Source organism: Gossypium raimondii, chromosome 11 (assembly GCF_025698545.1).
Source record: "Gossypium raimondii isolate GPD5lz chromosome 11, ASM2569854v1, whole genome shotgun sequence".
NCBI classification, from domain to species: Eukaryota; Viridiplantae; Streptophyta; class Magnoliopsida; order Malvales; family Malvaceae; genus Gossypium; species Gossypium raimondii.
Window position 1 is genome coordinate 49,710,412 of NC_068575.1, and position 27,865 is coordinate 49,738,276.

General features: G+C 31.3%; 2 protein-coding genes across 3 annotated transcripts; one reads left to right on the forward strand and one right to left on the reverse strand.

Annotated features, from left to right (window-relative positions):
* Nucleotides 1-18,245: 18,245 nt before the first annotated feature.
* LOC105803335 (EPIDERMAL PATTERNING FACTOR-like protein 9) lies at nt 18,246-19,276 on the reverse strand. Of its 2 annotated transcripts, none has more exons than XM_012635459.2 (3): nt 19,058-19,276; nt 18,840-18,910; nt 18,246-18,741 (listed from the first exon to the last, which is right to left on the reverse strand). In XM_012635459.2, exons 1-3 carry the CDS (start codon nt 19,128-19,130, stop codon nt 18,550-18,552), a joined length of 336 nt encoding a protein of 111 aa, XP_012490913.1. In that variant the 5' UTR covers nt 19,131-19,276; the 3' UTR covers nt 18,246-18,549. The 2 variants fall into 2 exon arrangements, with proteins under 2 accessions (XP_012490913.1, XP_012490914.1); XM_012635460.2 differs by having other exon boundaries at nt 18,246-18,735; nt 19,058-19,237.
* Nucleotides 19,277-23,700: 4,424 nt separating this feature from the next.
* On the forward strand, nt 23,701-27,597 carry LOC105803334 (asparagine--tRNA ligase, cytoplasmic 2). Its single transcript, XM_012635458.2, has 8 exons — nt 23,701-24,422; nt 24,510-24,752; nt 24,850-25,437; nt 26,318-26,503; nt 26,596-26,660; nt 26,782-26,911; nt 27,024-27,082; nt 27,234-27,597. The coding sequence occupies exons 1-8, from the start codon at nt 23,994-23,996 to the stop codon at nt 27,415-27,417; spliced, it is 1,884 nt and encodes a 627-aa protein (XP_012490912.1). The 5' UTR covers nt 23,701-23,993; the 3' UTR covers nt 27,418-27,597.
* The last annotated feature ends 268 nt before the right edge of the window (nt 27,598-27,865 follow it).

The window sequence follows — 27,865 nt, forward strand, 5'->3', positions numbered from 1 at the left end:
GACATCATGATAAGCATGTGGATGGAACGAAACAATTTAAGGTTGGAGACAAGGTACTTCTAGATAAAATGGATCCTCGAATTGCCACTTCGGAGCTTGATGCAAACAGATCAAATCCCTTTACGGTATTGAATGTCTTCCTATACGGTACAGTTGAGGTAACTCATTTTAAATTTGGCACATTTAAGGTAAATAGTACTGGACTTAAACCTTATATTGATAATAAAATTAATTGCGAGAAAGATGAGTTTCGACTTCACGAACCACCGTGACCGTACGAAAGCGAGGTAAGTCGAGCTTAGACTTTAATTAATCACTTCTTGAAAGGCAACCTGAGTGTTAACACTGCTAATTCTTTTAATTTTATTTCATGTTATGTTTAAAACTAATTAATTTTCAAAATAAAAAAAAAGGGTGTGTTTTTTACCCACACAACTTGGACATATGGGCGTGTCGCAGGCCGTGTGTGAAATGGAGTAATCAACAGTGAGTTACACGGCCTGGTTGCACGGCCATATAGGATGCCACTTGGGCGTGGGAGAAGCGAAGGAAAACACACATCAAGATACACGGGCGTGTGGGATCTCACATGGGCGTGGGAGAAGCGAAGGAAAACACACATGGCCTGACACATGACTATGTGGCCTAAACCCTAGAATTTCTTTCTCAATTTGTCTTTTTCTTCTTCCCCAACCAAGCCACCCATTTTATTTTATTTTATTTTTTATTATTTGTTATATTATTTATTTTTATTTTACTAATTTTTTTATTTTATTATTCTTATACTTAGATTTTAAATTTATTTTAACTTAATAGCTATTTCTATTATTTTTAGTATTTTTTACTATTATTATTACAATTACCTTTAAGTTTATTGGTATCATTAAGTTTATTATTATTTATTTTTTCGTTTTATTTTTATTTTATTATTTATTTATATTTATTTTTAATTTTGTTTTAGTTTCTTTTTTAATTTTCTTAAACTTATTTTAATTATTATCTTTTGAAATATATTTTTATGGTTGTTTCTAATCGAGTTATAACCCTTAATCTTCTCTATTATTTATGTTTATTTTCTTATTAGTTTACTCGGAATCATGCGTTACATTTAGATTTGACTACAATTCTTCTTTTCACTATTCGGGATTTCATCCAATATTTAGAGCAGTTTCAATTTTCTACCTCTCTTATGATATTCAGTTTATCTTGTGATTATATATGTTTGTACATTGAGGACAATGTACATCTTAAGTGTGGGGAGGTTATTTATATAATTATTAGAAAATCCTAAATTATGTCTTGTGTTTAAGTAATTTTCTCACACTTGATTAGAATGAATTTTTATCGCTTTGTGATTTTTATTGATGTGCTTTGGATTAAATTCATAGATATTTGTGCATTGGTTGTTTTAAACTTTAAGACATGAGAGAATCAAGAATGATAAGTTTATTTTCGAATTAAAAATTTTAGGTTGTTTCCCTAAATTGAGGTATTACCTTGAAGTTTTAAATTTACAAGTTTGACATCAAAAACTATAATTTTTTGTGAGAATTTGAGCCTTTAGAGCATACATTTTTATTGCTCATTTTATTATTGGTTATGAGGGTGTCAATTTGATTTGTTATTCTAGAACTTGCTTCAATTATGCATGTCGACACCACACCTTTGATTTGATATACTGAGATGACAAAGGCATTTAGGTTTTAACCCACGTATCCCATAAAAAGCCTACCTTTTTAATTAACCCTTAGTGAACCCCGTTGAGCCTAAACACACCGTTTCTTGATTTACCCATTAATGTTAACCCATAACTCATTTTGTTATTCGTTGAGAATTTTTCCCGTTTTACTAACTCCCCGTTTTGTTGAGATGTGATTTGGTTAGTTGCCTACCTATGCTCTTTTGTTTGATTTGCTGAATTATTTCTTATTGTAGAAAAAAAAGAAATTGAAAAAAATATATTTATTTACATTTTGATTATTATTTAGTTCTATAAGCTTGAACAGTTAAATTCATATTTTGAGAAGAAGCTCGTTTTCTTATTCTTGAATAATTCTTGGTTTATGCACTTGTTTTTAATTCAGTATTTGTTGTTTTTCTAGTTTGGTAATTTATCAATTCGATCTCGATTTTAACCATCTTTTTCGGCTTTTCTCCACACCCTTAACCTAAGCCCCATTACAACTTCTTAAAGACCTTTTGATTTCTGTATCATATCATTTTATAGTGGTGGAGATTTGATTTTCATGCAAGCCTATGGTAATGACTTTTCATGTTTGACTATTGAGTGCTTATTCTTGAACCTTAAACATTTTGAGTGATTTGAGTGAATCTTTAGTGAGGATGTCGATTCTTGTCAATTTTGAATAAAATGTAATTACTTAGATAAGGAGAAACACCTATGTTTTCGTGTTTAAAAATTTTAGCTTGGATTGTTTGAGACTTTAGTGCTCTTTTAGTTGAATTGCCAATACATGATTATTTATGGATTATTTTGAGACATTATTGATGGGAATTACAAGTTGAGAAATATTATTTTTAATGTTTGTTGAGGATTTTGCTTGAGGACAAGCAAACGCTTGAGTGTGGGGATATTTGATAAGTTGTAAAAGTAACATATTTTAATTCCATTCGTTAAATTAATGAATTTGATGCTCCTAATCTGTTAAATTCATGTCACTATACTTAGGAGAGCATTTGAGAGCGAAATGAGCAAATAACAAGTCAAAATCAGACAAATAGAGCTGTTTCCAGGATCCACACGGCCTGAGCATTTCCACATGGGCTGGCCACATGCCCATGTGCCAGCCTGTGTCGATATCACACCCTGCTTCCCAAATACGCGGAAAAACTCAATTTTTAAGCTTTTTGAGCACTCTAAAGTCTATAAATACCAATTAGAAGAAGACATAAGGGGACACTCAAAGAAGATCGAAGAAAGCACTCGAAGAATGCCATCGAAGTCAACTCGAAAGTGGATCTCCCTCATTAAGTTTCTTTATGTCTTGTGGTTATTCTGACTTTGAGATGTTTTCATTTAGGATTATGAACTAAATTCCCTAGATACCTAGGGAAGATGAAACCTATGATGAATCTCAATATTTGGTTTCTAATTTACGCGATAAATACTTAATTCTTGTACTCAATTATGTGTGCTTATTTCTTGTTTTAATATTTTTGAGATATTAATTCAAGTTTAATGTGCTTATTTTGGTGGGGCAAAAATCCATGTTTAAGAGTAGATCTAGAATAATTGAGTGGAGTTGCATGCAATCCTAGAAATAAGACGACATAAATCTACCAGATTAGAGTCATATCTAATAGGGGAATCCATAGATCGAGTTAATGCGACAATAGAGGTTTTAATTAGAAAGAGATTTTAATTAATCAACCTAGAGTCAGTTGTTCTTAATCTCGAAAGAGATATTAACAAAATTTAGGGGTTTCTACGGATCAAGACACAAGTGAATAAATCGATTAATTCAGATTCATAATAATAAGTGAAGTCTAGTTGGATTCTTTCTTGGGTATTGTCTATCTTATTGGTTATTTTCGTTTACTTTCCTATTTCATTCTCTGTTGCGTTTTTAGTTAGATTAGTTTAGTAATTTTAGATTAAAAATAATCACTCTAATTTATCGGCTAAATAATAGAAAAACGGTAATTACTAGTATTTTTAGTCCTCGTGGATATGATATTCCCTACTCACCATAACTATACTATTGTTCGATGGGTGCGCTTGCCTTAGCCATATTTATAGTTAGTTTAGTAACCATCACAACTTGTCTGCATAATGTTTCGGTGGCCTATGACCACCCTGTCTGGTGTGTTAGATGGACGGAGATGGTATGTAACGGTTGGGGGTAGGATCTATTATGAATGATACTTTGCATTGCTAAGCATACCATGCCATCTGCTATCTGATCTGATATGTTATAATCTGTCCATTAATTTTACTATCTGTTATGTTATTGGACTATGACACACACTGGACTTTTAGCTCACTCTATTATTTTATTTTCTCAGGTAATCCTTAGGATTAGGATTGGGTGGTGCTTAGGAGCTTTGATTCGGATTCTCAAAATGAACTGGTTTTAAATAATTCTTTAAGTATGGGCTTTTGGACTATCAATTATCTTTATGGACTTTTATTTTGATTTTGGGCTTCGACACTTGGTTTAGTAGGTTAGTTTTAAACGAGAAACATGACTTTTCTGATAATTAAATAAGGTAACCATTGAAAAAAATATTGGTAAGTCACTAGTTTTTAGCTTCAAATTAAATGTGTTTTTCAAAAAATATCTAAGCTAATAATACGATTTTTAATTCAATTTGACAGAATAATAACAAATTCACTTAGGTTTTCTGGAAGAAAAATAAAATGAGTTTCACAAAAATATCTACACAAGATCAAATAAGATTAAATAAGGCAAGCAAATTTAATTTTCTGTGTGGTCAATATAACCTCCAAAACTCGATCATAACATCTGAACTATGTTTAGGGTGGTACAATGGTGATATTAAATTTTGTCCGCATCAAAATTAGAATCTCTCATTTACCAATAATATACAAACAAAATCATCTTTTTCCCTTCTATTACTTAACTTCATTTACAAGTTACAATCTCTCTCTCTCTTTTTAAATTATCTAAATGGTTATGTTAGTTTAGTGTTTTTAAATTTTTAGTAAGATTTAAGTCTCATGGTGTTTAATAATATTTTATTATAAAAATTAAGTTGTTGTAAAATCGATTTTTATATTTTATTTTTTCTTTATGATATTTTTTCATAAATAATGAAGTACACTTCTTACTTCTTGTAACAACATCTTTCTTTAAAATTGTGCAAAATCAATTCTATTCTTAAGTGAAATAAAATAAATTTTTTGTTAAGATATTATTTCAATAATAGTTTAAATTTTATATAAAAATATATTAATGAAAATAATTTTAATAAATAAAATCACATTTGTAAATTGTTTAAATCACAGTAATTAATAATATTATATTTTTATTTTGAAAATTAAAAAAGTTAAATGTGATCTTATATGTTACAAATAATAACCATTATGTTAAAATATTTAAAAAATGGATAGATAAATGAAATTATTACAGAAGATTAAAGGTAACATTTTAATTTTCTATCAAATTAATGATATGCCTTAAGCTTTGATTGAAGTCAACTTTTCCAGAGAAAACACTAGTTTTAATAAATGAAATAAAAATGAGGTTGCTTTGGTGAGATGGAGAAATGAAAGATTTATTATGCTTTGATTTGTCTGATATATTTGTCATTTAGTTTTGTTTAATACATCTTTGTCAAATTGTGTGTAGATAGATTTTGCTGTTGATCCATATCTGCTTTGTATATTGTTGAATGGAAGCCTCACTTCAGGCATGTCAAATTTTGTATGAATATAAAATCCCAGCAAACCGTAACCCTAAACCAATAATTGTGTTTAGAATATTAAGTTTGTAAACGTATGGATAGGTGCTAACCTCCAAAAATCTGGGCAGACTTCTTCCCACTTTTCCTCCTTTCCTATTCACATATACAAATACCCTCGCGATTTCTTTGCCTTCTAAATTATATTAATACGACCAAATAAAAGTGTTCACATATACATATAATGAATTCTGAATAAAATAAATCAATACCAAATTCAGTTTTAAATTTAACCCAGTTTAGTGATAAGATTAGGAGGAATGGAATCGAATGTTCCAAGGTGATAAGTGATAAAAGGTAATATATTTTAATCCTTTTTTTAATGCGTTTTTAGATGATTATTTATGTAAGTTGGTGAATTTTATGTTACTAATCCTTTGAATTCATATTTCTATACTTAGGAGAGCATTTGGGAGCAAAACGAGCGAAAATTAGACAAAAAGAGCAGATTTGAAGAACCACACGAGCTAGACACACGACCATGTGCCAGATCGTGTCGATTTTGCGATTCGCATCCCAAACACATGAAAAAACGTAATTTTTAGGCTTTCTGGACATTCTAAATCTATAAATACCAAACAGAAGAAAAGAATATAGAGCATCATGTTTTTAGGTTATTCTGACTATGAGATGTTTTTATTTACTATGAACTAATTCCCTAGGTAAGATGAACCCTATGATGAATTCTATTATTTGATTTCTGTTTTATGCGATAAATATTTGATTCTTGTTCTCAGTTATGTGTGCTTATCTCTTGTTTTAATATTTTTTGGATATTAATTCATGTTTAATGTGCTTAAATCGGAGGAGAAAAATCTATTTTAAGAGTAAATCTAGCATAATTGAGTGGAGTTGCATGCAATCCTAGAAATAGAACAACATAAATCTACTAGATTAGAGTCAAATTTAATAGGGAATCTATACATTGAATTAATGTGATAATAGGGGTTTTAATTATAAAGGAATTTCAATTAATCAACCTAGAGTCAATTGTTCTTACTCTCGAAAGATATATTAGCATAATTTAGGAATTTTTACGGATCAAGATACCGAGTGAATAAATCGTTTAATTCAGATTCATAATGATAGATGAAGTCTAGGTGAATTCTTTTCTAAGGGTGAGTTTGGATGGGTTGTGCGTTTACCTACGGTTAGTGTAAAAACAGTAGTGGCGGTGAGATTAGATATTGTAGCGATACTGTAGCGTGAGACAAAAAGTAAGCTAAACGCACCGCACCGCACCCAATCGCCCATCCAAACCCACCCTAAGTATTGTTTCTCTCATTGGTTATTATTCGATTATTTTCTTAATTCATACTCTGTTGTTAGGTTAATTTAGTAAATCTTAGTTTAAAACAATCACTCCAATTTGTTGGCTAAATAATAGGAAAACGTTAATTACTAGTATTTTTAATCCTCGTGACTACGATATCTTTACTTACCGTAATTATATTATTTATCAACAAATACACTTGTGTTTGTCATATTTTTAGTTAGTAACAGTAAAACGCACATCACAAGACAAAGAATTAGAGGTTGGGAGTTGGAAAATGTCAAGTCAGTGGCATGGACAGCATGCCGCGCTGCTTCTATTAATTTAATCACTCTAAAGCTATTGTGAAAGATGCCTTCACTTTAATAATACAAGGTATACACATCGGTAACTCAAATCTGGAGCCATCCATATGGGATCTACAACATTTTCCTTTGTGAATATTATATGTTGAGCCATGATGATAATATTCAGGTTCTACATATACTCTGAACCTAACCAATTTCAACATATTTTGGTTTGATCCAACTCTTCAGGCAAGGCTTTTGTCTACACAAGTAGACAGTGAAACAGGGTTTTGTCTAGTAAAATAAATCCGTGGAAAATGGGTTTTAACGAAATTACAGAAATCAGTCACTGTCAATGTGAAAAAGATGTAGCAGACCGAAAGTGAACTTTCTTTTAATCAAATCAGAAATTAGGAAATTTCTGGGATTTGAATGTGACCTTGTTCTTTCATCCCGGGGGTTAAAGGAAAACATGTAATCTTAAAATTTGTCCTTTGTCGGCAGTTGATGGGCTATTTAGTCACTGCATTGGACCTGGTCGTGATGCAAAATCTCATGGTCAATCTTAAATCTTAAGTTTTAGTGAGAAGAGGAAATGTGATGGAAGCAGCATTGGCTTATTTTATGTTGGATAATGAATGCCGTGTTAGGGATTTCTATACAAATATTAATTAATTTAGTTGAAGTTTGGCAGCTAAATTACAGAGGAAAGAACATTGCTGATATCCAGTCACGGACTGTATCATATCCAGTGATCTAGATTTAGACTTTAGATTTTAGAGGTTGTTTAATTTAGTATACTAATAAGAAAATTTTATTATATAAAAAATGCTGTTTATATTAATGCTCCAATAAAGATAATGATCTTTATGGATCCTTTAGGTGATAATGATAATGAATTTTAGTTGATATGGATCCTTCGGATTGTTTTAAGGCTCAATGAAAGGGGTTTGATCATAGTAGTTGAGTATAGTATCCCATACTAAAGGGAAATTTGTTATTCCAATATATCATCGTTATAAACATGATGTAGATCCTCCATTGTGCGTTGGGCACAAACTATAAGATTGAAAATGAATCCAGGCCTTGGAGGTAGGAATATATATAGCCGTGCAGCAGGCAAATACCAATGCCGTCTCTTGGTTGTAATGAGCAGTCATTTCTAACAGTCTGGCTATCCTTAACGTTTATTGGACCATTTTGTTGGCACGTCTCTCCTGTCCTTTCTTTTCTGTGTTGGCCGAAAACAACACTTCAGCTTTATTGTGTGGGCGAAAAACACTTCACATCAACCAACCGAATCCCTTGTTTTTCTTCCACTTCTTCTGCTGATGGCTGAAACCATATCTCTAATTTAACCCTCACCCTCACCTTCCGCCCTTCTAATCAAGCTTCAATACTGCTATGGATGAATGCTTTCTGGCCAAGTTTGGTTCATAGTAAGCCGTTTTTATAATAAAATTATCAAAATATATGATTAATTAGGGCATTACCTATAATATATTATATTACTCTATGTGGTTGATTTCGCTAATATAATGTGAATTAATTTGGTTCTTTTAAAATATCTGTAAGTTAAATGAGTTCTAATTGCACCATTTTAAATCTATATTATAAATGTTTGGCTAAAATGATTTTGACTAGAAACGAAAAAAATAATATGCAATTTGCATGATTAATTTTTTAACTAATTAAGGTAAAACTATGAAAAGCATTAGCTCATATAATAATATCATTATTCTAGTGACTAATATATTCCAAAATATGTCGACTATGAATATATAATAAAATTTCATAGACATGATTTTGATTATAGTCATAAAATAATTAATAATGTCTATGATAAATGATGTATAAATGTGTGATATTGTAGTCAAAAGATTAGACAATTGGTGATCTTCTAATATGACTATGTTCAAAAGTATATGAAACACTTCTGTATGTATATGGCTTGTTGAGAAAAAGTCATGCACAATAAAATTTAAGTTTTCGCTAAGGGATTTGAGACCTCTTTACAATAACCAACTTAGTAAAAATATATATGATGCGTAATTTCATGTATTTGGTAATTGTAAAATATTAATTTCTTGGATATCAAGAAATAAATAAAGTGAACAAATCTGAAACCATCATGATAAGAAAAGATAAAGTGATTATGGTAAATTGATAATTGTATAAAGGATATCCTTAATAACATTCATCAGACAAGGAATGGATAATTAAACTTGATGAAAATGTTGGTCTTGTAAATTTTCAAGATAGAAATATAAAGTTTCACCATGTGGAATTTTGAACATTTAGAGATAAGGTACAAGTTGATAATATTTGAGTCACCCGTGATAGAAACTTGATCCAATACTTGGAATAATGTTAAGCCTTGAGTTCAATGAGATAAAGTAAATCATCAGTATATGACTACTAGCTAGCACTATAAAATAATGTATGATATATCATCTCAAGGTAAAAAATGCTAGGCACCCGTAATGGTAAATGATATTATTCTCTCTATCATATCATAAATATGTTACGATGTTATAATTATGAAATTACTCTTAATAATATCAACTTATGTGAGTGTGAAGTGTGGTTGCTTTTAGAAATTTAAGGGTTTGACTTTACCAACACTCATGAAAAAAAGTTACAAACACATAGTTATAATAGTGCCCCAATATATTATGCATTGACTAGTGTTTGAGCTATGTTTCGTTAATAAAATATAATAGCTAGTTCAAAGCTTAGCTTATCGTACAGTTTCGAATAACTTTGACATGTTTTCACTAAGTGCATGTTCAATCATCTATTATGCAATTGATTTTTAAGATTATCAAAATTTAGAATGATTTGAAAATGGAGAGAGATTGTTGAAATATTTTCAAAATGATTATAGTTCCAATGATTATAATTGAAAGGTTGTAAGTAACTAATAATTATAACATTTGGTTATTAGTTAAGAGTTGTCACTCTCCATAAATCATAACGTTAAATCACACCTCTTAAATTTCAAAAGTTTTATCAATTGATTTTTAACAAAGAATTTTAACTATTCAAGTAATATAAATTGATTGGTTGTACTTATTTAAGAGACATGTCTATTCAAATAAAGATCTATTGAATAATAGTTATGTCTCTATACAGAGACACGAGAACTCTTATAAATAGGAGTCAAATTTCATTGCAAGGCTCAATCAGAAAAAATAGAAATAAAGGCTCTTTCTATTCCCTTACCATCTTTTATATTTAGAGATCATTCTATAAAGAACTAGGATAAACTATATAAATGGTCACCCAATTATGCCTGTGAACCTGTTTTGGTCACCCAACTTTAAAACTTTTCAATTTAGGCACTAATGTTTGAATTCGTTCCTGTTTTAGTCACCCATCGCTAAATTGATAACAAAAAGTCTTTTTCTAATTAGTATAATAACACATTTAGTCCTCAATACTTACATATTCTATCAATTTGATTCTATTTCTAAATAGTTTAATAAATTTAGCCCTTCACATTTATAAATTCTATCAATTTGATCCTTAAACTTGTTGGAAAATTTTGGTTAAGAAAACGATTTACAGTTATAGTGGAAGTTTAAAATTTTCAAAATTGAGTATGTTTGTGATATTTATAGCAATAAACTTCTTACAGAAAAGTACTTGTGCTTTGTGCAAGAAAGATTCAATTCAATCTTGGCTTTCAACTGAACGACCTTCTCCGCTATTCTCATACCCCGAGCATCAAGTGTGGGCTCGAGCAATACGAACTAAACACGGAATAAGAAATGATTAATTGTTTTCAATAGGAAAGTAATTCTCCTAATAGAAACTGGTAAAGATTGTAATTCCTAGAAACTATAATTTATTCTAAGTAAATAATTTACTACTATTTTCTAACAGAATAACAATAACTAAATAATCAAGAAGTGTGTGTTTTAGGTCAACCGATGTCATCTATTTATATAGAGAGATAGAAGAATCATGGTTGATGATAACACTCTAGAATAACATATTTTTTATGAATTAATTATGTATTTATTCTGAGTATGATCCTGCTAATTTGAGCTATTTATGATCTTTTATCTCATAGGGACTAAATTTGAGGCAAAAGCAAAATTAAGGGCCAAAAGCGTGAATTTAGAGATAAAATGGGCCAATGTGCGACACAAGGAAAAGTTGCTGCCAAAAGTGCAAGCATGGAGGACACAAGGGTTGAAATGCAAAAAGAAGATATTTTATTCTATTAAACTCTATTTTTATTATATTAGGATAATTAATATTGAGATAATTATTAAGGATTATTTTTAGGATTTTATTTTATCTTTATTTATCTTCAATTAAATGTATTTATCTTTTAGGAATTTAAGTAGGATTAGACTATCTCCCCTAGCACTATAAATAGGGGGTGAAGTAACTCAAAAGGGGATCCCATATATTTTTCTGAAAACACTCTCTCCCCAAAAGTTTAGTCTTTTGTTCTTCTCATATTTTTTTAATAAAATTTTTATTTTTATTTATTTATTTTCTTTTCTACCACAACCATGAGCCACTAAACCCATCTAGCCGAAGGTTGTCAAAAATCCCCAAAAGGGTTCATGAGGTTTAGAATCCGTACTTAGCCTCCTCGTTGAGTATTCATCGTTTCTTCGCACTACGGGGCTGACGCTTCCGCCCATGTCCCTTAAGAAATAAGCTTTTCAACGTATGCAAAGGCGGTCGTTTTGTATGTTTTGGGAAGGTTGCACAGTCGGTTCGTTAGCTTACTGTGTCAAAGGTTGGCAAGCCCAAGAGACAAAATGGCGTGAGATTCGCCATTGAGAAACGTTGATCTTGCATAAGACGATCCCACAGAAGCGATTGTTGGCTAGAGTCAGGTTCCACTAAATTGTAAGTCTAAATCCTTAGAGCTGGTGGTCGTAGGCGTCCTCTTCCACTATAACTGGCTTATTCGGTTTGGGAAGGATCATCTAAAAGCCGAAGATTGAACCCAAGGCGGAACGAGACAACTGGAGGCTGGAATCTTCCATAAGAATTTCCTTTCTCTCAACTCTATTTTTAATTTCTCAAATTTTCGATTCAATATTCTTAATTCTGTTTTTATTTTATTTTTCATTTCCAAATTCAACCCTTTAATTTTGTTATTTTTTTTATTTTTTTTCAAGAACGCAGGTTGTATTGGGCAAGACTTTTCCCGGGATTCTACGGAATAAGATATTGTGCAAATCCAGTCCCTGAGGATTTGACCCTACTTCCTTTTTACTATTCTTTTTTATTATTTATTAGGGATATAATATTTTTGGTGCTTTCAACGACTGCATCAGTTGAATAAAGCTTAAATAAATAATTTTATTTTAATAGAAAACAGACTTCTACTCTAAGTAGAGTAGGGGTAGGCGACACACCTTAGATAATAATACCAACTCAAATGTCAAAATTCAAGGTTATGTCTTGAGACAAGCGATAAATTATTTTGGGATTCTTGGCATTGAAATCAACATGTCTCAAGACATTACATGTTGTGTCTTAAGGTAATGTCCTTTATGTCTCGAGACTAAGCCTGAGACCAACCTCCCTTATTTTCCTAATTTTTTCTTCAATGTTAGAATGTCTCGAGACAAAGGGTTCCTATCTTGAGACCTAGAGAAGGAAAAATCTAATTAGTTTCGATGTTCTTTTATCTCGAGACAAAATCAACTTGTCTCGAGACTATACAAGTATGTCTCGGGACCTCAGGCTCTTGAATGAAAAATTTATGTGAAATTTGTTCTAACGGTCTCAAGACATGTTCTTTCTGTCTCAAGACTCGGTGACCAAATGGTCAAAATCCTGCTGTTTGAAGTGTCCAAAGTCTTAGTAAAATGAACCTAAACATACCTAAATATACCACAAAAACATATTCAACCAACTGACCTATCTAAACATATTCAAACATCACAAAATTATAACCTTCAATTCATCATTACTGAAGCAACCAATTTTCACATTCAAACTCACATAATCAAAAGATAAAATTCAACCAAGATACATTATAGGTCACTTACCAAAAATGTCAAAATTAACTTAGGCTACAAGTCAACCAACCTAGGTACATGCCAAAAAACTTTAAACATGTATATACATACAAAATAAGATCGTAGTAGCTTCCAAACTGAGCTTGAGAGTTGGATGTTTGATCGAAAAATTTCTTTAGCTTTATTTGAGACTTGTGTATGGAAACAAGTATATTCGTACGCTAAGTAATGGTTACTCAGTGGTGCATTCGAATTCAAATATAAACATACAAAGTCAAATAAACATAAATAACATGATAATTCAACTTAACCAACTAATCATTGCACATTAATATCAAATATATGTATATATATACTGATAGTTTACTTGTCATTTCATTTTATTCACAATAATGCTTTGCTCAATTTCTCGATATAATTTCGATGCACCCTCAAGGTATTTGCATCTAGTTTAACATACCAAAATCATATATCATGTTAACATCAAATCTCATATCACTTCAATACATGTTCAATATAACATTTTACATTATGATCCATATTAACCAAATTGGATATAATAACAATACTAGAAAAATCTACACTAATAGAAAAATCTAAGAATTGGTTTAGCCTAATTTAGCTTTTTATATCTTGAATTCAAAATTTACCAAAAGAAATTAGCTTGAATTATTAATTATTTTCAATCACACTCATTAATTAAACTTTTAAAATCATACTCGACACATAATTATTTTATTTTAATTATCTACTAATTTAACTTAATTTATTAGGTCCGAAATTGAATTTTACGAGACTATTGAAAATCAGGTTGTTACAACATTAATTTGTGAACGTGACCCTTTTCTCTAACTTCATCATTTCCATTCATTTGGTTCTACATTCAATTCATTTATAATTTCAATGAGCTAGCGGATGGATCGATTGGACATATATAATTAGGGCTCAAATAATTTATAATTAAGTTTCAGCTTTTTGCCTATTAATTGTAAACTTATTTAGTCACAAAGTCATTCCACTATAGTATCGTGATTGAGCTCTCCCTAATTACATACCATTACGAAAGCTACTTAATAAGTGATCGTCCAATGACCTTGTCATAAGTGTGTTTCCCTTATAAGATATCTTTAATCTCTTTGGGATAAATACATTCTCTCATTATGATCCTATTTTATCTCATGGTAACCATCTTCCTTCATGAAAATTCAATTATTATCAAATGATAATCAAGTCATTTTTCACAAAGTCGATAAGAGAATATCATTTACCCATTAGTTGGGCTATGGATTCCACTATTGTAAATGATGCTACAGACTGCAAAAGTCGTATAACGAACTCACAAGCTTTCAATTCCTTACATATTTGAAGTTAGGCTTTTACTTACATCAATGTATACAAGTCACACATATATGGTCCGTCATTCGCTCAAGATTAAAGTATGCAACACTATGAACGTCACAAGTGAAAAATCTATAAACGGATCTAAGATCTATTCTACTTGGATCCTATCCGATGTACTATTAGTCCAATTAGTCACACTTAGGGTACTAGATCCAACAAAACTTCCTAGCTAAAGCTTTCAACTTTTAAAATAGAGGCGTTACACATCTATAAATTTGCAAAACCCAAAAAAGGAAAATAATTTTTTTGCCACTAACGAGTCATTTTTTGAGCCAATTCCTAATACCAACGAGTTTATCATGAAACTTTATTTATTTTTTTCATGAATTTCTTCTAAATATAATATTTTATAACACTTTGATTGATAAAATTTTGACTAAAAAAAAACCTTTTAAAAATACTTTAGATTTACTCTTGTTGTTAATTGTTGTAAATAATTTTAATTCTAATTAAAAATTAACTTGATGATATCTTGAAAATATGAGAATTTTAGGTATAATAAAAACATGAGATTTTATTTTAAAAATAAGGAGTCGTCACCGATCTTTTTGACTAGGTGTGATCTAACACCTATAAAATCACCTTTAAAAATAAATTTTGAAAAATAAATAAAAAATAATTTTGGGTGTAAGTTGAAATGCAAAGAAGGTGTGGGAGTTGGTTACGCACGAAGAAGGTTTTACCACCCTCATAACGTCTAAAATTACTATTTTCTTAAATATGTGTTATTGAAAAATTAAAAGTAAAATTAAAATTACAATATCAATATTTAATTATGATTCCCTTATTTATAAATAAATAAGTAGATTTATTAAATGAGTGAAGCAATATCTTTACAATAAAACTTGAAAATCATTATCTCGGACCATTCAAGTGAATCGTTGAGATACGAGAAGGATATTCTTTCATTTACGATGAATAAAACATCTCCCATATTTTACAGCTAAAGGCTTTACTTTTTATCATAATTTTAAAATATTCCTTTATTTACTTATTTTAAAATATTAAAAAATGTATTTTCAAATATGAGTAATGTAAGTCCAACACAAATGAAATGCAAAATTGAGTAGTACATACACATGTAAAAAAAAAAAATCAAAATCAGCTTTATAATGCACTTATATGTCATAATCAAATGAGTTTGGTTGGGAAAGAAAGAGAAAACTATTTAAAAAGTTCGTTCTTACACATCATAAGAACCAAGACTACATTCTACATGTAACTCTATCCATCACAAACATAAACCGTAAAAGCCAGCAGAAAGAAATTATGTAATGAAAACATAAGTTTCCATCCATTAAGCATTTCGTGCTCATCAAAATCAAATTATCATATAAATATATATTATACCAGCCAAAGCTTCTTGTGGCTGCGCCTCACTTCCTCCCCACCTTTTTCTTTGAAGCCGGTCGAAGCTTCTTTTTACTCCCACGGTTATGCCTTCCCTTTGTTCTTATACTGTGAAAACCTTCCCCAAAAGCCAAGTTAATCTTTTCAAAATTATAAAAATTTAGAGTAGTACAATTTATAATTTAGTTTGGACCCGCCCTCAAATCCAATTTAAATCACCTTCAAAACTTGTTCCACCACATATATATTATTTATTATATATAGATAATAGGACTTTGTGAATTTTTATTAGTAAAATATAACCCAAAAATAGAAAATAAATAATAAATAATGATTAATAAACTGATAAAATGTTAACCACCAACTTAAGATTAAAATCATAAGACTCTGCTACATTAATAGTACCATGTTTTTCTCAAAGTACATAGAAATAGTTTTTAAAGTTGGTCTTTGAAATTGAAACTTAAAATCAATAATTATATGAACATTTTAATTTTTCATAACAAAAAATGTGAAAGAATTAATTGAATTTTCTTTTGTTACATAAATAATGATTATTATGTGTTCTATTTATTTTAATTATTTGTTTTTATTTTTAAATCCACAATAAGCAATACATATCACTAATAATTTAATTTAGTGTAAAATCATTTAAAAATTAATTACAAGCTAAAATTAGGCTAGTCAAAGTGAAAAAATTATTTTTAAAAAATATTAAACTATTTATATAATTTGATTATATATTATATTTTTAAAATTTATATTTTCTATTATTTTCAATGGTGATTAGTTAATTTCTAACATTGTCGGTTTGGCCTTTCATATGTGGAGACAGAATAAAGCATCCATAATAAAGGCGCTTACTATCTATTCTTGATTCAACACGCTTCCACTGTTGTGTCCAAGTCGAAGTAGAGACTTTTCCTTTCTCTCAGACCATAGTAATATTATTTTATTTGATCAGATCATTGAATCATTTATTTCTCTTGAAATCTCTTTAGTGTTTATTTTTACACACGTCTTTTTTAGGGGGTCTACAGCCATTATGTGGCATAGGGGTTACATCTCGTACGAAACTTAATAGTATACCACTTCTACGAATAGCTCGTAATGTTGCATCTCTATCTTTGGTTATGTACCGAATAGAATAATTTCAACCATAAAAAAAACAGCAAGTGACTAAAACAGAAACGAATTTAAAAGTTGAATGCCTTTGATTTAAAAGTTGAAAGCTTTGGTTAGTAAGTTTGAGGATCAAAATAACAGAATTTGTAAATGTGAAGGGTTAAATTTATTGAATTGTTTAGAATTAGGATCGAATTGACAAAATATGTAAGTATTGAAGACTAAATGTATTCTTGTACCAGTTAGAAAAGGCTTTCCGTTATCAATTTAACAGCAAGTGACCAAAACAGAAACGAATTTAAACGTTTATGCCTAAATCAAAAAATTTTAAAGTTAGATAATCAAAATAAGAACATGGGCATAATTGTAGAGTTATAATAATTTTTTATAGAAATTGATATTCTCAATGTAATATTTTTATTAGTACAAAATGCAAATCTTTATCGTATCTTCAATGTTGATTTACTTATAATTTTTTTACCCACTAAAATAGGAATTAAAAATTTTAATTCTATTCGACGCAGCAATAAAATTATTCGGTGGAGCTCAGCTGAAAGATAAAGAACACAGGTGGGGAGCAGAGATTTTAATTGTGCGAGGGATTCATGAATGTGTACTAAGAAACATAGGCCCACGACTGCAAGAGAGCCAAATTGCCATCAAGCATATTTAAATGTTGGCGGGTCTTGCTTGTTTTGCATACTCTGAAAATGGGGCCTCCCCCGTAGGAGCTTTCTGGCTTCTTTGTTGGTTTCCAAATTTGCCATTTTGTGCAATTTAATGGATTCAAAACTAAAAAGAAAGAGTAGGGCATGCAAAACTTTTGTTAGCTATTCTTTTAATATTTGGGACCGCTGCCACATGTTCCAACTTGCCGAATGACAAAAAAAAAATCTTCCACTTGAAGAAACCCTTAACACCGGCATTCTTCATAAATTTGCTCAACAGTTAGCTTCTTCTTTTGCTCACATCATCAACTGATACGGAATCTTAGACCTCATTACTGAATTTGTTAGATCGGAATATACTAGATTATAACATACCGTCAAAGATTATAAAAGATTTCGATTTAAATTTTATTATATGCTTATATATTTGACAAAAACATACTCAAAATAATATGATAATATTTTGTAAAATAAAGTTATTTTTATCATTATCCAATTGAACTGATGCCTAGTTGATTGTGACATCAATTCATTAAGGTACTTATAGGTAATATTGAAATACGAATATATTAATGCCACGTTGTCAAAGCTATAATCCCAAAAACCAGAAGTTGTTATCGTATGGTGTTTCAGGTTGTTCTTATCTTCCATTTTGTTTTGGACCAAAGGTAGTGGGAAAAAGCAAATCATATGTAAATATTCAAATTATAAAGGGTGCAATATAGACCTTGTTATAAATCTTCAAGACTAATATCAGTATATGCATGAATAAGACTGGAATTTATCAACACAAATAATCTTGGTTTCACAAAAATGAAAGAAGAAAATTTTAAAAGGCAAATGCTACTTGATTTCCTATTACTTTATAGACCTTTGATATAACATGCCAACAAGAAACTAATGATAAACTTTCCTTGAAGCAGGAAATTTGTTAAGGTGCAATGTGTTCTTCAAGGATAAAACGACATCATGTCCCTTCAAACTTTGCAACAAAACTTGAATCATGGTCTATGGCAAACACATTTGTAGTGGTATGCACTATTGATTGGGTCGTTTCCTTCCACTGGGACTTGTTCAGCTCTACATTTGTATTTGCATCCTCTACATTCATTGTAAGTGCAGGTTGGAGCTGTGGATCCAATCATCAATCTCCTTGAATTTCTTTTCATCTTTGCTTCATTGCTGCTCTGTTGCTTCAGAAATGTTTCAGTCAGAAAGTCTGGAATTTTGTAAAACAAGTGAAGCAAATGCTGGGATTTTGTAGTAAGCAATGAAAGTGAATCTCCCTTACCTGCAAGTCCCATGGAGGAGAAAAAGAGACCCCTTGTAGGAAAGGAAGTATTACTTGGGTTGTTCTAGATCCTGCAAAAATTTGAACCATAAGCGTATAAAAAAAGTTCATAACAGCCAACCCAAGTATGCAACATTGTTTAGAAAGCAACATAGAAGAGAATATATATCCCTGATATATAAATACAATATACAAGTATAAGGGGGCAGATTTTTTACCTTGTATTGCATGCGCTGCAAGGAAGAAGGTGAAGAATAGCATGTGTAAGCAGCTTAGATTAAGGTTGGCCATTGTAGCCTTTGTATTGTAAAGTTAGAAGGTGATATATATGGAATGAAGTTGTAGGGCAAATATGTATGGTAGGATAAATGAGAGAGATAAAAGGGGGGGGGGGGGGAGTTAAAGAGATTTGTGGTCAATTAATGACCATAAAGAGATAGACTGGCAAATCATTCAGTGACTCAGAGGTGCACACATGAGAGGTTCCCAAACATCAAGGCCGATAGATTTGCTTGTTGGTGGCTAAACCATGAGAGCTGTGGATTGACTTTTGGAGTTACAAAAATGCCCATTCTGCTTTCTTCAAGGGTTGGATTGAGCTTGATGTTTTGGTGGGGGCTAAAAGGGGAAATTTGAGGTGTGTTATACTTAGGGTCTGTTTGATTGCCAGTAAAATATTTTCCGTAAAATGATTTCAGGAAAATGTTTTACTTTTCTGTAAAATGATTTCTTGGAAAATATTTTACGGTGTTTGATTGAATCATGTAAAATATTTTTAATTTGTTTGGCGATTTCTGAAAATATTTTTGAAAAATTGTTTTACATATATTGATATATATTAATAAATTTTATATTTTAAATTATTTTTACATATATTGCAATGATTTATTTATAATAATACTCAATTATTAAGCTACAATATTAATCTTTATAAATTGAAAAAATTAATATCAAATAAATTATTTGTAATTGTGTTAAAAAACAAGTATTGAATAATTAAAAAACAAGTTCTTGGAAAATCGATAAGCGAAGCAATTTTCTCTAGGAAATGAAGGAAGGAATGAAGGAAGCGATAGAGAGGAGAGCACGGAAAATGTCTTACGGAAATTGAAAGGGTAAGACATTTTCCCTAAAATGTAACCCATTTTCCCTTGTTTTGGAGTTCATTTTCCAAATGGAAAATGTTTTCCGCCAATCAAACGCTGGAAAACTTGGAAATGATTTTCCGGAAAATCAATTCCTTCAATCAAACAGACCCTTAGAGTTGCTCATGGGCTGAGTTGGGCCCATGCAAGGTATTTAGACTAATTTTTCAAGTCAGGATCCGATCCAACCCAAAAAATAAATTTATTTTTTTACCTAAACTCGGTCCAATTTAAAAAAAAATAAACCTGAGCTTAACCCGATCTGCTCATAATTGATTTTTTTAGATTAATTTTTATTTAGAAATAATTTTTTTAAATATAATATATTAAATGCGCTAAAAACAATAAAATAAAAATTTTCTAATTTATATTAAAAACACTACTATAAATATAATAAATGTTTTATTATATTAAAAATACAAATATAATAAATATTTTATTGCATTAAATATAATTTTAAAATTTTATATTTTGGGTTGAGTTATTTAACTGGTAAGTCTGTTTTAGGTTTTGGGTAATGAATTTAATTACATATAAATACATATAATAATTATTTGATATATAATTAATATAATATTTTTATAACATAATATATTCAGATCGGCTCAGAATCCGAACAAAAAAATTTATCTAAAGCCTGATTAATATAAAAACAAGCCTTATATTTTACTCAAACCGATTTTCCGACCTTCTTATTTTATCAAACCCTCTTATTCTTTAAAATCACTTTTGAATCTAGACCAATGACATAACCAATGAAAAGTCCTAGACTTAGGGTGGATTTAGATGGGTGGTGTGTTTATCTATGATTAGTGTAAAAATAGCGGTGGCGGTGAGATTAGATACTATAACGATACTGTAGTGTAAGACAAAAAGTAAGCTAAACGTACTACACCGCACTTAATCGCCTATCCAAACCCACTTTATAGTTAGGAAATAATTTATTTTGGCCCTTAAGATGAATGGAACAGCTCCCACAAAAAGGAAGCATCCAGAACATCGACCATATGCAATCCCTGGATGAATGTTGTAGAAAGAATTTAACTTTTGTCATTGAAAAGACTGATTGATAATGGACCACAATGTCCTATGCCACAGTAATTACTATATTGCATCTCTACAATTCCCAAGAAATGGAAAAATAGAATTCTTTTAAACCCTAACCAGATCAACAAAGCTTCCAGGCTACTCACTTGTGTTTTTGAACGTATGAGAGGCAATAAGTCAAAACCGACAATATGTTCGAGGTTAGTGAAATGGTGAGTGGACAGGCATGTGCTTGCCCTGTGGACTGTGGCGTGTCATGCTACTTCTTCCATATCAGACCCATGCTTCTTTTTCCTCCCATAAGAAGAATTTCCCCATTACACCAAGGTTTGTAACAAGTCTCCTTCATATTTAATGTGATGCCTTTGTATGAATCACCTCTATAAAAAACCAGTAGTGATAAACAGAAGAAAATAAGAACCAGAGTCGGATATGATAGCGTGGAGTATTGGGCCTTGGGGGAAATGCACGAGTCATGTTTCATGACTAACCCATCAATGAGACTCACTACATATTTCCCAAAATTAATTTTTTTGTGCTTATTTAAAATTAGGGATAATATAATTTTTGTTTTTAAATTTGATAATTAAGTTGACTTTGGTATTAAACTTGATAATTATGTCTACTTTGACATGAATTTGAAAAATATCAAAGTTTGATGAAGTGACATTTTGAGGTTGTGCCATATCATCACTTAGAAAATTAAAAAAATTATATGAATTTCAAGGCAATGATATGGTATAATCTTAGAGTGTCACATTCAATGTTTTAATAACCAAGTTGGTAGTTAAACAGGTCAAATCACCAATTCTCAATTCAATCAATTCGACTGGTTCAACCGTCGGACCAACAAGAATTAAATAAATAATTAAAAATTCATAAAAAATCTAAAAAAATAAAATAAAAAATTTATTAAACTAGTTCAACATGTTCAACTTTCAATTTTTGTCGTTTTTGCCAATTTCAAGTAATTTACGAGTTAATCAATTTAACCCTTTTGTTTAGACCATTATACCGATCAATTTTCAATCCATTCGATCCGGTCTTGTTCCAATAACACTAGTCACATCATCAAATATTGATATAATCCAAGTTTAGGGACCAAAATGGATTTAGTTGTCAATTTTAAGGACCAAAATGGACCTAGTTGCCAAGTTTAGGGGCCAAAAATTATATTCTCCCTTAAAATTATAAAGATGAAATAGTAAAACAAAGCCATAATCATAAATTTAGCCCCCTAATATTTACTTCTTGTGTCATTTTGATCCTTTTTTTAATCCCTGTGACTCTCAATCTTCAAATTTTGGTCATTGTTTTCCTTTAGATGGAGAAATTGACTAAAATGTTAAAACTTTAACAGCAATGACATAATAACTTACATGGTAATCTGCGAGTATTTCATAAAAATTTGAAATAATAATAACAATAATTTTCAAAAAAGTTCATAAAAATGTTAAAATAATTATTCTAAATCGGCAATGAAGTATATATGGTTTGCCGCAAGCGACTACATTAGTTTTGTTAAAATGTTAATAGTTTAGTCAATTATTTTGTAAAAAAACACTTTAACTAAAAATTGAAAGTTGAGGATTAAAATAGTAGAAAAAAAAGAATTAAAGTCAAAGTGAAAAACCTAAAAATAATGTAATTTTAATAGAATTTAATTTTGTTATAGGTCATTGATAACTTGAAGTCGTTTGCTGGCTCTCAATCAATTGAAACAATCCATAATTCCATATTAGTTAATTTAATGCATAAATTAAAACAACCTCGATGGTTTGATGATTAAGGGTGTTCATTGTTTCAGGTATAATCTAGACTCGAGTTGTGTAGTCATGTTGATTGTTCTAATTGCGTTGGTTGTTGGGGTTTTGGTCTAATATTATAATTCACCTAGACCTGTTCATGGGTTGGGCCACTCGAAATGTGAGAGGGTTTGGACAAAAATATAGGCCCAAAAAATGGGCTTGGACAAAAAAATAAAACTCGTTTAAGAAACAGGTTGGGCCTCGGGTAAGGCATTTTTGGCCCGAGCCCGGCCCGAATTCACTAAAGGACAAAAAAATCTATTTTTTATTTTTTAATATTATTTTCTTATTATTTTTCTCCCTATTTTGCTACCATTTTACTTTTATGTTGCTACTATTTCGTTGTTGTTGTTTAGATATTGTATAAAACTTATTTTATTATTAATTTTGTTATTATTTTAAAGACATTTGTTAATTTTATTATTATTTTAGAGGTATTAGTGGTTAAGTTACATCTATCTTAATTTTATTTTAAGTATATATATTTTTAAAAATTTATTTTAAATTTGTTGGGAAATATTTATTTTAATATTTTTAGTATTTTTGATGTATTACATATATTAAAATTATATAAAAATAATATAAAAATTAATATGGGCGGGCTGGGTCAGGCCCGAGTTTTAACATTTTTATCAGGTTTGGGCTTGGGTAAAATTTTAGACCCATTTTTGGGCCAGAGCCAGGCCTAGCAAACGAGCCTAAATTTTTAGTTGAGTTCGACCCGGCCCATGCACACCTCTAAATTCACCAATAAAAAAAAGCATAAATTAAAAAAGTAATAAAAAGAAAAATGGTAAAAGTATAATAAACCTTTGATTAATGTTCGTAAAACAGTTGGAGAGTGTGAAAATCCCGCGGATACCCAACATTAGAAGAATACCTAACCTTGCCGCCAAGCCTTACTCTCCTGTTTATGTCCCTTGGCCTCGCCATTATCATCTACACCCAAGAAAAAAAAAACCTATGTCAATGCAGGCAAACAATCCCTTTCCTTTGCTTCCCATTCTCTTCCTTCTCAAAGAAAAGCACCCTTTTTCTCTCTATATATCATCACCCTCCTCCTCTACCATGCCATTTATAAACCTTGTTTACTCACATACTTCTCTCCATTCCCTTCCTAGTTCAGCTTCTTCTTCTTTTTACTGTAATAAAGCATGGAATCTCAAGAACCCCAGGTGAAAAACTCCCCTTTGATGCCTTCGATGTACACCAACCGGGTGGCCTTGAAAACCATATTGGAAAGTGGTGATGGCGAGACGGGGCTGATTGGTACCACAGTGGTGGTTGGAGGGTGGGTGAAATCTTCCAAGGAGGTAAAGAAGGAGCCTCTTCCGCCGCCACAATCACCACCCCCAGCGGCAGCCGATGCTTTCCCTGCTGCTTCTCATGGGACTAAAGACGTTAACTGCGTGGAAATTCTTCAATCTCGAATCCCGTTTTTCAGGACCATTATCAGGGTTTTGGGCGGCTCTGCTAGTTCCCCAGCTGTTCGACAAAAGTTGGAGTCTTTGATCCCTAAACCACCTCCTCCTTCCATATTCTTTTTAGATATAAACGATGGGTCTTGTGTTTCAAGTCTGAGGGTAACCCTCAAATCTAATTATGCTTTGTTCTGTTTCTTTGAAGTGATTATTTATAGATTGCTTGATCATGAAAATTGCTAATCTCAGGTTGTGATAGATTCAGCTATAGTTCCAGTGTCTGCCGGCCAGATTCTACCAACTGGAACATGTATATTAGCCCAAGGTGTATTGGGAAATCCATCAGCACTTGGAAAACAAACCATTGAGCTTACAGTAGAGAAGATTCTTCATGTTGGGACAGTAGAGCAAGATAAGTATCCTTTGTCAAGGAAAAGATTACCCCTTGATTCTTTAAGGGATTATCCCCATATTCGTCCTAGGACAACTACGGTATTCTTTGCATACATTACTATTTTTCTCAACATTCTGTCAGAAGACCAAGTATGCTAGTATGCTACTCTTTAATTGCTATGATTTTTTGTTGCAGGTGGCATCCGTTGCACGAATTCGCAACACCTTAGATTTCGCATCCCACACATTCTTCCAGAACCGTGGATTTTTACATGTGCAAGTGCCAATTATGACAACTACAGACCCTGAAGGGTTCAGTGAAAAGTTTCAGGTCACAACTCTTCTAGGAGAAACAAGCAAGAAAGAGTCGCCGGTCGGTGTTAGTGATGCTGATGGTGTTAACCCGGAAACTGTTAAGGCTGCCATACAGGAGAAATCAAGTCTAGTTGAACAACTCAAGAGAAGTGACAGCAATAGAGAAGCACTTGCTGCTGCTGTTCAGGACCTGAAGAAAACAAATGAATTAGCACAACAGATTGAAACAAGAGAAAAATCCAAACCCGTAACTGCAGTGAAGCCTGACTTAGTGAGCTTCAATGCTGATTTCTTTGGTCGCCAGATTTATTTAACTGTTTCGGGCCGCCTTCATCTGGAGAGCTATGCATGTGCTCTTGGACATGTTTACTCATTTGGACCCAGATTTCGAGCTGATAAAACAGTGTCCGCAAAGCATGTGGCTGAAATGTGGACAGTTGAGGCCGAAATGGCCTTTGCACAACTAGAGGTAAGCCTTTGCATCATCAAGGTTCAAGCATCTTATGTAATTTCATGGTTCTGTCAGATAAATATTTCCATTCTATTATCATTCAGCTCTTCTTCAAGTCCTTAGGTAGTTCGAGTTAGGGCTAGTTTGGCAATGCTTTTGAAAAGTGCTTTTGAAAAGTTTGGTTTAAAATTTGAGTGTTTAATATTACTCTCAAAAAGTACTTTTGAGAAATAAAAGGTCTATTTTAGACACGTTATTATCAAGTAACAAATATGCATTTAAATAATATTTAAATTAGTTAATATTATTATATTTTAGTAAGAATATAAAAAATTATTATAACTTGTTAGTATTTTAATATATGAAATATAAATTTTAAATATTTTAAGTAATAAATATTAATTATTTATAAAATTTAATTAGAATATATAAAATATATTTTAAATATTTAAATATAACCATTAAATATTTGTAATTAGTATTTTAAAAATATTTTTTTATTTTTAATTAATGATTTTAACACATTTGTAATTAAGCACCAACAAAAAAAATAAAGTACTATGTTATTAGAGGGGTAAAAAAGTAATTAAGCACTAAAAGTGTTTTTGGGAGAGAAAAAACTAAAATTTTTAACTTCTCAGCCAAAAGCAATTTGTTCTGCACAACTTTCTTACTCTGTATTTGCAGTATGCCTAATAACTGTTGCACATCTTCCATTGAGAAAATACGTGCAGTTTCCTTCTAAAGTGGAATTATTTCCCCTCCCTTTCTTTTCTGGTGACATAAATTCAGTAGTTTTGAGGATTTACATATCTCTAGCTGTTTCTTATTCAGCTTATATGTGAATGAATTTTTCATATATTAAGATCACATTGATATCTTTGATTGGACTTTCCAGGATGCCATGAAATGTGCAGAGGACTGTTTCAAATTTCTATGCAGATGGATATTGGATAACTGTTCAGAAGATATGAAGTTTGTCTTGAAAAGAATCGACAAGACTGTCGCCCATCGTCTTGAATATATGGCATCAAGTTCTTATGACAGGATTTCCTATAGAGAAGCAGTTGAAATTTTGAGAAAGGTAAACCTGGATATCATGCAACTCCTATCAAGCCAACATATCATCTTTTGGCAACTTCCATCTGACAAAACCTTTTCATTCTTGGACAACAGGTTACAGACAAGGCTTTTGAAACACAGCTTCAGTGGGGTGTCCCTTTGACAGATGAACATCTAAGGTATGTATAATGTGGCTCTCAGTATCAGCCTAGAAGTACCAATGCAAATATGATAAAGAATTGAACGTGAACTATTTTCCAATTAGTGTGATTCTTACTGTATCGATTTACTCGGTGGCAGTTACTTGGCTGATGATCACTACAGGAGGCCTGTAATTATTTATGATTATCCAAAAGCAGTTAAGCCATTTTATGTACGCTTGAATGATGATGGAAAAACAGTTGCAGCATTTGAGATGGTTGTGCCCAAGGTAAGTCTAAAATTTTCTCAAATGATGAAGAATATCTTAATACAAATATCTTCTGACACCAAAACAGTGTGGTAGTTTAGAATGGTTATAAAGCTAGATAATGTGTTTGCAGATTGGAACAGTGATTATAGGCAGCCAGAATGAGGAGAGATTTGACATGCTAAATGCAAGGTATATTGTTTTATTGCACCATACATTTTCACTCCTAGTAAGCATAATTGGCAAATATATGTTGGGAAATTTTCGATTTAAATAAAACTGGCGACAGCACCGAAACACTAACTAGTTAGCTTGTTCGTCTGCCATGGTTTTCTAAATTCAGGATCAAGGAATTCGACTTATCAAAAGATCAGTACGAATGGTACTTAGATCTTCGCCGGCATGGAACAGTCAAGCACTCTGGACTCAGCCTAGGGTTCGACCTGATGGTTCTCCTTGCCACTGGCCTAACTGATGTCAGAGATGTTATTCCCTTTACCAGAACTCATGGCAAAGCCAACAACTAAGGAGGGAGTGTTGAAGTGCATAAAAACTACAGATAAAACAGTTCCTACTTGCTTGTGTTTCAGAAAAAGAGAAACTTGTGTAAACAGATATATATAAATGCTGCATAGGAGAAATGTATCATTCTTTGTTGATACCAGGTACACCAAGTTAATGCAACTAAAGAATTTATTAACCGAAAATTAACGATCACATGGCTTGCAAATCTCACAGAATGCTAGTTCCCAGGTTCAATGTAATCGGTCATTATAAGAGAATGATATCAGCGGTATTATATGCCCCCTTTTAGGTTGCTGGAAAAGTTATGGAGAGATCTCCAGCAGCAATTGCCGGGTATTGAACATAATCCCTCTGAAATAAGCCCCACATGCCCTGTTCCATTGTAACCAGCGACAAACTTTGACACTACGGTCTCAAGTTTCGCACATCCACGACGTCTAAATTTATCCA